Source organism: Solanum dulcamara, chromosome 6 (assembly GCF_947179165.1).
Source record: "Solanum dulcamara chromosome 6, daSolDulc1.2, whole genome shotgun sequence".
NCBI classification, from domain to species: Eukaryota; Viridiplantae; Streptophyta; class Magnoliopsida; order Solanales; family Solanaceae; genus Solanum; species Solanum dulcamara.
The window spans coordinates 76,913,062-76,925,410 of record NC_077242.1 but is presented as its reverse complement, the minus strand read 5'-3'; the positions used below and the strand labels follow the sequence as shown (position 1 = coordinate 76,925,410).

At 36.2% G+C, this 12,349-nt stretch overlaps 1 protein-coding gene across 2 annotated transcripts; it reads left to right on the top strand.

Moving 5' to 3' along the window:
• The first annotated feature begins 1,143 nt into the window (after positions 1-1,143).
• Positions 1,144-3,435, top strand: LOC129893146 (probably inactive leucine-rich repeat receptor-like protein kinase At5g48380). Of its 2 annotated transcripts, XM_055968642.1 has the most exons (3): positions 1,144-1,465; positions 1,613-2,055; positions 2,298-3,435. In XM_055968642.1, exons 1-3 carry the CDS (start codon positions 1,165-1,167, stop codon positions 3,192-3,194), a joined length of 1,641 nt encoding a protein of 546 aa, XP_055824617.1. In that variant the 5' UTR covers positions 1,144-1,164; the 3' UTR covers positions 3,195-3,435. The 2 variants fall into 2 exon arrangements, with proteins under 2 accessions (XP_055824617.1, XP_055824616.1); XM_055968641.1 differs by having other exon boundaries at positions 1,144-2,055.
• The last annotated feature ends 8,914 nt before the right edge of the window (positions 3,436-12,349 follow it).

The window sequence follows — 12,349 nt, the reverse complement described above, 5'->3', positions numbered from 1 at the left end:
AAATTCATTTTTGTTGTAATCTTCTTAACTTCCTAGGAAAATGTTTGCATAAGAACAGTTGGAACAAGTACAGTTATGGAAAAACTTTATTGGAAAATACTTCCACCCGTGCTTGACCCGACTCAATTGCTGTCTATTTTGCATAAATCACTTGGTAGTAAATTACACTATAATTGACATAACAAACTTTATTGGAAAATACTTCCACCCGTGCTTGACCCGACTCAATTGCTGCCTATTTTGCATAAATCACTTGGTAGTAAATTACACTATAATTGACATAACAAACTTTATTGGAAAATACTTCCAACCGTGCTTGACCTGAGACTGCTGCAACTTTCTTTACTTAGTACTCTCATACGTCCCTATTTGTGTGATGTAGTTTGACTGAACACAAAGTTCAAAAAATACAAAAAGACTTTACAATGTTCCAAAACTACACTTAGACTTCCAGGTATGGGACTTAATAGTTGGGTTCCACGAGGCATTCAAGGTTGCTCTTCCTTAACTTTCTAGATCTTTCAAACAAGGAGTTATATGGACCCATCCCTTTCGATATATCAAAAACTAATTGCATTTGCTATAACTTTTGGCTTCTCAAGCAAACGAATTCTCAGGCGCGATCCCAGGTGGCAATATTGCAAATTGCTTTTTTCTTAATGTACCCTCACTTGTCTACACTTGCTTCTAACACCAACCATTGCTAATATCATCACCAGTGAATATAAATATTTTATTTTTTTATCAAATAACATTTTCTAACATTTAATTTTTATTTTTATTTTTATTGTATATTTATTATATTAATAAATAAATAAATCATGCACATTTAGATGTTAAAAAACAAACAATGTTAATAATTTAATATTCAGATGTAAACACAATAAGTTAATCATTGAGATGCGCATGATGCGCATTCAGATTGAAGCGTAATTGAGACCAATAGCCAAAGCACTCTAATTGAAGATGGCATGGAAGACTTGTTTCTTCAAGTAACAATTTTCAAATATCCTACTGTCTTAAGTTGTGGAGTTGAGTATAAAATGTGTTGGAAAAATGTGCAATTGACCCAAGTCTACTGCTGTCCATTTTTGATAAAATTTACACTACAATTGCCAAAGTAAATAACTCGATAAATTCACGATTCTTTTAAATTACACCACAATGGTGTCTAAAACAAAAAATTTCACTTCCAAAATGAGCAACTGCAACATTCTTTACTTAGAACTACAATTTTTCGTACTACTTTGCAGCTTTTCTCTAAGGTGCAACGCGGTGCAGAGTGACATCGATTGCTTGATGTCGATAAAAGAATGGTTGGAAGATCCCTTGAAGATGTTGAATAGTACTTGGAAGTTCGATAATCAGACAGAAGGTTTCGTATGCAGATTTACAGGAATACAATGCTGGCATCCTGAAGAAGACAAAGTTTTATCCATTAGTCTTTCAGACATGGGACTTAAAGGTAAGTTTCCGCGAGGCATAAAAAACTGCACTTCTTTAACTAATCTAGATCTTTCAAGAAACGAGCTATATGGTACCCTCCCTTCGGATATATCAAAACTAATTGGATTTACTGTAATGGTTGATCTCTCGAGCAACCAATTTTCAGGCGTGATCCCAAGTAACATTGCAAATTGCACTTTTCTTAATTCCCTCAAATTAGACCACAATAAACTAGAAGGCCCGATCCCACCAGAAATTGGCTCGTTAGGTCGACTCAAGACGTTTAATGTTGCCAACAACATGTTGACAGGGCCAGTGCCAAGGTTTATCAATGGCACTTTTCCAACTGAAATTTATGCAAATAATACAGGACTTTGTGGTCCTCCTCTGAAATTATGTGTTGTAGAACGCGTAGTGAACCATCATGTACAGTTTGTTTGCGGTTTTGTGACAGGCTGGTCGCTTTTTACTTTACTTGGTATATATCTTTTTTTCTTTGGTTTACCTGGTGTAAAGAAGATGCTTCTATTGATCAAGAAGAGAACAAAGGTAATGATGATTGATGGAAATGAATGGCCTCAAGGAGAAGAAGTAAACAATGGCCCAAAGGTAAACATTTTGCTCGCTTTCAACCGTCTTTTTTCCAAATAAAGTGAAAAATATTTAGAATCTATGACCAGACGCCTACTTAAACTACTTCTTTAATGGGAAGTTTCTATAGCCATACAAGTGTTATGGTATGTTTAAGACCACACATTTAATTTTTTTTTTCTTAAACTCTGTGTCCAGTCGTACTATTGTTGTAGAGGAGTAATAAAATGTGGTAATGGTTGATATGTTCTTTTCCTCAGATTCTAAAGCTGGAGAAGATTGTTACAAGAATGAGTTTTATGGAACTATCAAAAGCGACTTCGAATTTCAGTCAAGACAATGAAATTGGGAATGGAATGATGGGGAAAGTGTACAAAGCACTGGTCCCAAATGGATTTACAGTTGCCATAAAGAGGCTACATGTTTCAGAGGATTTGGAGGAAGAGTTTGTTTCCGAGATCACAACTCTAGGTAGTTTGAGGCATCCGAATTTGGTATCTTTAATCGGCTTTTGTTCTGAGAGGGACGAGCGACTTCTGGTTTACAAATACATGCCTAATGGAAACTTACATGAGTGGCTTCATTCAACCGACGACAAGGCAAGACTCTTGGACTTTACTCTAAGGCTTAAAATTATCGTTGGTGTCGCGAAAGCCCTGGATTGGCTTCATGATGGTCCAATTATCCATGTTGTGCATAGTAACATTAGCACACAATGTATCTTGCTCGATGAAAATTTCGATCCCAAGTTATCCAATTTTTGGGAGGCAACACTCGCAAAAACAAATGACATAGATTCAAACTTGAGTCTACTGCCAATATTTGAGTCTTTAGACTTTACAACATACAAAAAAGATGTCTATCGATTCGGGGTTGTGCTTCTCGAGCTTTTAACGGGGAAAGAATCTTACGAATTGAGCTGCTCGAGTCTAAATTTATCCAGCAGTTCTTTTGCTAGTCCTCTTGATGTGGATAAACTATTGTTAGGCCAAGGATATGATAATATGGTAATGCAACTACTTGAACTTGCAAGTAACTGCATGAAATTCATTCCGGATCAAAGGCCAACAATGCAACAAGTTTATCAGACTGTTACTGCGATTGCTCGAGTCCATGACCAAACAGGGGACCCTGAAAAACAGTTGCACTTGATCTAGAAGCAGGGGCGGAGCCACCAAAGGTACAAGTAGCTTTGGCTTAAACCACGTGTTTGTGTTGAAGAACCATTTCATATGTATAAATAATCTATCCAGACTCATCAGCTAAAAATTCTGGCTCCGCCTCTGACTAGAATCATTAGCTTGGAACTTATTTTCTATGGTTTCTTCGTTTAGCAAGAAATGTATGTCTTCCTGAATTGTTGTTTTCTAGAATACAATAACTATACCTCAATCCCAAGCTATTCGGAGTCGACTATATATGACTCATCATCATTATCACAAACGCTCCGTTATGAAAAACAATACCCCATGTGTATATGGCCAGTGCCCTTTAATATTGTACACACAGAGTTTGGCTTTATTTTTTGATTTTGGTCTAAAACAAAAGTAATCACACGTCGTTTGCAATTCAACCTTTTGTTATTAATCCCTCCACGTATTTGTAATCATAGAGACACTCATTGTCAAACTCAGTACATTCATATGCCCTGGACGCGACTAAACAACTAGAATTTTCCACAATGCAATTGAGTTGCCGGTATGTTCTGGACTTAGTTGAATCATATATAGGATCATTTTGATTGTAACACTTATTTGCCTCACATGGTCCACATTGCCACCAAACTAAATCACTTCCAGTGTCTATTAGTAAGTAAGCTTTAATTTGTTCAGTGCCAAGAGTAAAAGATGCAACATACTCACCACTTACCAAATTTGTGCTTGTTGTTTTCGGAACCTTTCCATTGTCCCTTTTACTCTCATCTGTGCCGTTTGGCCTTCTCAGAGTTCCATTCGCACCAATCACGTAACCATTTTCAAGAATAGATGCCAAATGATTTGCTCTAACTTGACAACGAGCTAGTTTACTTTCAAGTAACGAGACATAGTCCTTGAACTTTGACTTTTCAAATAAATCGCGATTGTAAAGGGCAAAAGTATAGGATGGCATTGGAGGAGCTATAATCTTAGTTGTATCAATAGACATAAATCTTTTTCTAGCTTCCATGATGTAACTTGAGTTAAGGAGTGAAAAATATTTTTCATTTCCCAAAACTACAATCAAAATTGAGAAAATAATTGAAATCAAAAGGTGAATATGGAGGAACTTCTCCATTGTTATTGAAATTATTTTTCTAATTGCTTGATTTGGTTTGAGATATGTCTAACACTGCTTGCACTCATATATATAATCAAGTTGTGTCAATATAGGAAAATTTTTGATCAAGTTATTCTACAAAATGAATTATATTCTCTTTAGAGACAAATAGTAGATTTTCTTACCATAACAGCAAAAAGAATCAGATTTTGACTCCTATTTATTATTTTTGTCCAATAAATAAAAAAAATTCTTTTTTCAGGAATCATTCCTAAAATGGGGAGCATGAATTTATTGGCAGAATATGGGCTTGAAATGCTGGGATGGCTTAGCCCAACGTGATTTGATAGGATTGAGCTAAAATCATTAGAGCCCATTTAGAAGAAGGGTATTTCCTGCCATATTTTCCGTGGTCTGTTTGTTTATGGTTAAGAAGATGCTTCTATTGCCCAAGGTAAACATTTTGCTGGTACAACTACCTTTTCCTTCTTTAAGAACTCCCCAGAAATAAAGTACTCTGTCTGTTCTAGTTTATATGACGGTAGGGAATCATAGTAGATCAGTTAGTTGGTTTTGCCTGAACTTTCATCTTGTTCCGAAAGGGACGAGTGTCTTCTAGTTTACAAACACATGCCTAATTTGAAACTTACATGAGTGCCTGCATTCAACTGACAACAGGGAAAGACTCTTGGACTTTCCTCTAAGGGTTAAAATTGTGGTTGGCGTAGTGAAAGCCCTGTCTTGGCTTCATCAGGCCATGTTGTTCATAGAAACATAATAAGCACCCAACGTGTCTTGGTCGATAAATATGTTGATCCCAAGATATCCAATTTTTGGGAGGCAACACTTGTAGAATCTAATGACATAGATTCATACTTGAGTCTTTCGCCAATAGTCGAGTCTTTAGACTTTATATCCTACAAGAAAGATACAGGGTTGTGCTTCTCAAGCTTTTAACAGGGAAAGAATTTAACTAATTCAGTTGCCCGAGTCCTGGGCAAGGTTTGCCATCACAGATGTTGCTGCAATTTTAAGTTATCATTTGGTGAGTTCAGATGTTGAAAAGTTGACTTTTCTAACACCTACTAACTATGTTGCCCAGACTCTTCAAAAATGCCAGTAGATACTTGTTGGATTCTTAGAAAATAGTGTATTTTGAAGAATCCGACTTGGGTGCGGCATCAAAAGTGAAGAGTATGCTCAACTTAGCCTATTAACACTAAAAACAACTACAAGTTGGTGGTAGACGGTAGTAGTCATTTCTCTCCAAATAGATTTGATAACCTACAATATGAGGACATCTTTGAGGAAGGTGAAGAGGATGTGTTGGATCATTGTTTTGCAAATGCATCTAGGATTGTAGATATTTCTCCTAGGTAACAACGCAATAACAAAAAGAAGTATGAACGAAAGACTAGTTGGAATGTTGAGATGACTGAGGAATTTGTTCCAATGCATCTATCGAAACGACTGACAAAATAGAATCACATGACAATGTCAACAACTTCAACAAGATCCAACAAACCCAAGAAGAAATGATGAACTATGAAGAGCTATTGGAAAGATTTGAAGAAGAAGACAGGAGAAAAATACTCCAGCTTACTTTGAAAGAACAATCTATCTTTTTTAGTTATCCATTTGTAAAAGGAAGTTTGAGGTTGATATGTAACTCAACTTTCTTTTCAACTTTTATAATTTTGCCTGCATCCTTATATCCTATACCATCATAGAGCATTATTGTCAAAAACAATGAACTAGAAAATATCATCATAACAAAGTGAAAGTTAACATTAAGACATTTAGTACCAATTTTTATACTCAATCACATGCATCTAAGTCAAATGACAAAGTACTTGCTTAAGTATCAAAAGCTAATCCTACACCTTGGAGCTGAACCATGCCAAATATTGACAAATCGCTATCCCATCCAACAAAGGCCAAGTAGTAGAGCCCATGATAGTTCACAATAAGTCGTTCTTGTGTCAGAAGAAACATTGTACTTGAGTTTACACTGCCAAAGTACAACTTCACTACAGGAAAGTATAAATCACGACCACTCGGATCTTCCTTATGAAAGTCTTCAACAAAAGAAGAGGAGTCAAAAAAGGCTGCTGCAAAAGGGAGTCAAAAAAGGCTGCAGGCTGCAAAATGAAAGTTTAGTTTTCAACAATTAAGTCTTCAAATGTTGCTGACTTCTTTGACAGACGCGTAGAAAATTAACGCGTAAATTTTCTATGCGTTTTCATCCTACTATAAATAGAGGGCTTCCTGCCCTCATTTAAATCATCCCAAAAGAGAGAGTAAGAATACAAAGAGAGTTATACACCAAAATAAATATTTTAGTCTTGAGTGTCCTCTTTAGTAGTTGTTCCTTTTACAAGAGAGAAGTGTTAATTGTTGTTTTCTCCTTGTATTTGAGAGCTGTGTACTCCATATTAAATAGTGAGATCCTTCTACTCCGTGGTTTTTCCCTTCTATCATTTAGAGGGGTTTCCACATAAAATTCTCGTGTCCAATTTTTTTTCAATATTTTCATCATATCAAACTTTAGTTGTGGTGCTTCCTCACCCCAACAGTGGTATCAGAACCCTTGGTTATTCTGTCTATTTTATGCGAAGGTACTATCTGTGAATAGTAACTTTTCGTGAACAGTAAAATTTGGTGAATAGTAAATTTCGATGATGGTACAGTTTGTCATGATTGTTCGCAAAAATATTCAGAAACGATCTAGAAGGGTGTGAAGCAAATAACAATGCCGAGTACAACAAAGTTTGATGTTGAAAAATTCAATGGGACTAATTTCTCATTGTGGAAAATGAAAATAAAAGCGATATTGAGAAAAGACAATTGCTTAGCTGCAATTGAAGGCATGCCCGCAGACTTTGATGATGACAGCAAGTGGAATGACATAGACAGCAACGCAGTTGCTGCTCTACACTTGACACTAGCTGATCAAGTGTTGTCTAGTGTGGCGGAAAAGCAGACGGCGAAGGAAATATGGGATACCCTTACAGGATTGTATGAGGCCAAGTCCTTACATAATAAAATCTTCTTAAAAAGAAGATTGTATACTCTTCGAATGGCAGAGTCCATGTCAGTTACTGAACACATCAATACTTTGAATACTCTGTTTTCGCAACTTACAACAATGGGTTGCAAAATAGAGGGTACTGAACGTGCGGAGCTTCTACTTCAAAGTCTGCCTGACTCGTATGATCAACTCATCATCAACCTGACGAACAATACAGACAGTCTAGTTTTCAATGAAATTGCAGCCGCTGTCTTGGAAGAAGAAAATAGGCGCAAAAATAAGGAAGACAGACAAGCAAATTCACAGCAAGCTGAAGCTTTGATGATGGTGAGAGGAAGACCAACGGAACGTGGCCCCAGTGGGAGTCACAATCATAGCAGATCTCAATCAAGAAGTAAGAAGAATATCAAGTGCTACAACTGTGGCAAGAAAGGGCACTTCAAGAAAGATTGTCGGTTCAAGAAGAAGAGTGAAAACCCTGAGCCATCAAATGCTCAAGGGAATGTTGCATGTACCTCGGATGATGGCGATATTTTATGTAGTGAGGCAATATCAATTAATGAAGGCAGAAAACGTTTCGCTGATGTCTGGATCATGGACATAGGAGCAACATGGCACATGACTTCCAGGAGAGAATGGTTTCATCAATATAATCCTATCTCAGGAGGGTCTGTGTTCATGGGAAACGATCATGCTTTGGATGTTATTGGTATTGGGTCCATCAAAATAAAGATGTATGATGGCACGGTTCGCACCATCCAGGAGGTACGACATGTAAAAGACTTGAAGAAGAATCTATTGTCTTTAGGACAACTAGATGATAATGGATGTTCGTATAAGACTCATGGTGGATTCATGAGAATATCCAAAGGAGCACTTGTAGTGATGAAAGCAGAAAAACTTGCTGCAAATCTATATGTGCTTAAAGGTGAAACACACCAAGAAGGAGAAACATCAACCGTGTCAGCAAGTTCATTTGAAGAATCAACGATGATGTGGCATCGTAAACTTGACCATATGTCGGAACGAGGTTTGAAGATTCTTGCTGAGCAAAAACTTCTTCCAGGGCTCAAAAAGGTTTCAATACCCTTTTGTGAGCATTGTGTTACCAGTAAGCAAAATAGACTGAAGTTTAGCAGTTCCTCTGCTAAGAGCAAGGAAATACTAGATCTGGTTCACTCTGATGTCTGGCAAGCACCGGTGGAGTCTCTAGGAGGAGCGAAATATTTCGTGTCATTTATCGATAATTACTCCAGGAAAAGTTGGGTGTATCCAATCAAGAGGAAGATAGATGTTTTTTCAGTTTTCAAAGAATTCAAAGCGCGGGTGGAACTTGAATCTGAGAAAAAGATCAAGTGTTTGAGGACAGATAATGGAGGAGAATTGTCACGCCCCGAGAGGGTACCCTAGGCGTGGCCGGCACTCAGAAACCATCTCTGGCCTCTGAGAGAACCACTTGGTCTCATCACTTATTCATTCATCAGCGGAAGACTTAATAAGAATACTTATATGGGCTCTCCATTAACAACATCTAATGAAAGAAGAATTTTGTTTTTAGAAGAAGTAGTTTCAAAGGAGAACTACTCCAATTACATCATTAAACTCTGTCTATGAAGCCTCTAATACTCTTAGATGGTGCCAATGACATATCCATGGCTACATTAAAAGAAACATAATACTCAACAATACTTAAAGGATAAAGAGTTCATCCGAATATAAGAAGGACTCACCAAATAGTTGAAAAATAATGATCTTCAACGAAGCGCCTGTTGAGGATCTCTAACACCTGTATCTGCATCATAAAACGATGCAGGTCGAATGACGTCAGTACGTGGAATGTACGAGTATGTAAAATGGCAGGAAGGTAAGGAAAAATATCAAGAAACTTCTCTCAAGAAAACTCAGCTCAGAACTCAACATCATCTCAACATCAATATGTAATGCAAGTTTAAAATATAATAATAAAAATAATAGTAACAAGCAATGCTTACTCAATTGGGAGTTTCTCTAACCGACAACCATCACTTATGAGCTAGCGATGATACAACGAAGCGATGTCGTTGCCACATCCATCCAATACCTTGCCAGGGTAAAGGACATCACCATCTTGGATCCACTCATCAAAGTCCTCTTTTAGGGACTTAAGAGGCATAACCTCCATCCTACGCTGGCTACGTAGTTCTGGGGTTTGAGTCAATTAAACTCTTACCCAACTCGGTGCTCAATACTACTCCCAAAATATGTGCTCATATTAAACTCATCATCTAGTCTCATTGGACTTTAATTTAAATCATCAAACTCATCTCATTTCATGTTCATCAATCATTATACTTCCAAAAACATCATTTTACATCTCATCAAAACATCTTGCTCAAAATATCATTTTTCTCAAATTCATTCAAATTCAACTCTTTTGCTCTTTCAAAACTCAATAAAATACATATATAGTATTAATTCATATAACTTCTTTTTATCAATAAAAATAATAAAAAGCCAACATCTTTACTCAAAACATGTGTAAAAATATTCATGAACATCAAATCAATTAGGATTCATGGGAAAGTAGCCATGAACAATAATTCCAATAATATGAGAAATAACAATAATGATAATATTAATGCATAAATATATCAAACTCAATAAAAGAAGAATTAATTTATTTAGAATTCAAGATTTGGATAAAACTCAACTATAACTCAATTATAATAAATTTAAATATTGGGCGCATGGACGAACTCAATCCAATGCTATGAAAGCCTTACATTCCTTAAATCGGAAGCTTTACTTCGAATTGGAACACTCTTGGACCCCTAGCCTTTTCTTCTCGCCGGTTTATTTTGTGTACTACCCGGAGTATAAGAATCACTAAAGTAGTATCTTTATACTACTAAAACTAAAACTATATTTGAGAAGGAGTAAAGAAGTATATAGAGAGAAGAATTGCTTAAGAAAGCTTGGTGAATAAAATGAGGAAATAAGGTGGGTATTTATAGGTGTGGAGGAGGGACCTAATAATAAATAAACATAATCATAAAGGATGATCTTGAAAATTCAATGGAGAATTTTGATGTCATGGATGATGTCAAATGGTTCTAGATCTTTCTATGGTAGGTGAGATGAAATCTCTTTTAACGGAATATCTGTTTTCGAAGCTGCGTTTGAATAAGATAAATTTCTTATTAGGATTTGGTGTCTTCATAAGAATTGTAGATATAGAAGTCTAGTTTCATTTAGTTCAAGAATCATCCAATTTGGAGCATTCTACATCAAGATATGAATTTTATTCTACAAACACTCCATTCCGTCACAGCACTATGTCTTGCAAAGATCAATTTATTTGATCTACTTAAAATCTGAATCTTAAGATATGTCCTTCATGAAAGTTGTAGGTAATGATGTTGTGGTTACTCAGAAATTTGAATCACCTAATTTGGACCATCCTATGAAAAGTTATGACCAAATTACTTTAGGCATGAGAGAACATAATCAAAATGCTTTTAGAACATGATCAAAATACTTTAGAACATGATCAAATTTCTTTAGAACATGATCAAAATACTTTTAGAACATGATCAAAATACTTTAGAATATGATCAAAATCTTTAGGCATGAGAGAACATGATCAAAATACTTTTAGAACATGATCAAAATCTTTTCATGCCTTCATATAAGGACTTTTGATAAATCAATAATTTAATGCATTTAAAAGCCAATATAAGTTAATATAAGATAGATAATTAAATTTCATATATTTAATAATCTATGCATTTGGAATTATGATATGAAAAATCCATAAAGTTTCATGCTTGAATAGAAAACTTTGATAATTTATTTGGACTTCATGAAAGAAAGGATCCATGAATCAATAATATTTATGGGGTGTTACAATATCTCCCCTTGGAATCATTCGTCCTCGAATGAAGATGAAACTAGGAGACATCAAGAATGAGTATCATCAAGACATCAATTTCTCATAAACTCCATTACTAAAATTCAAGAATATACATCGACTCAAAGGTTGGAGTAAGGAATATTACCTTGAACATCATCATCGGAAGGCACAAATAGATGAGGATATTTAGCCTTCATATCTTCTTCAGCTTCCCATGTAGCCTCTTCAACAAATTGATTTCGCCATAGGACTTTGACAGATGCTACTTCCTTAGTTCTTAATTTGCGAACCTGACGATCAAGAATCTGAACTGGAATCTCTTCATAACTCAAACTCTCTTTCACTCCAATGCTCTCAGCTGGGACAACAAGTGAAGGATCTCCCAAACACTTCTTAAGCATAGAGATGTGAAACACGGGATGAATAGCAACTAATTCTGGGGGCAACTCCAATTCATAGGCTACATTACCTACCCTCCTCATAATCTGATAAGGACCAATGTAGCGAGGACTAAGCTTTCCTTTCTTTCCAAATCTCATCACACCCTTCATGGGTGAAACTTTCAAGTATACCCAATCGTACACTTCGAACTCTAAATCTCTCCTCCTAACATCAGTGTAGGATTTTTGGCGACTCTGAGCTATCCTCAACCTTTCTTGGATGGTTTTCACCTTCTCCATAGCTTGGTTAACCAAGTCTGGTCCAATCAACTCAGCTTCACCAACTTCGAACCAACTAATTGGTGATCTACATCTCCTCCCATACAGAGCTTCATAAAGAGCCATTTGAATACTCGAATGGAAACTATTATTATATGCAAACTCAATAAGGGGTAAATGATCATCCCAATTACCTTTGAAGTCAATGACACAGGCTCTTAACATATCCTCCAAAGTCTGTATCGTACGCTCTGCCTGGCCATCTGTTTGCGGATGAAAAGCAGTACTAAGGTTCACTCTTGAACCCAAACCCTTCTGAAATGACTTCCAAAATTGAGCAGTAAATTGAGCTCCCCTATCAGAGATGATAGACAAAGGAACTCCATGCAGTCTAACAATCTCTCTAAGATACAGTTTGGCATAATCCTCTGCAGTGTTGGTAGTCTTCACTGGCAAGAAATGTGCCGATTTGGT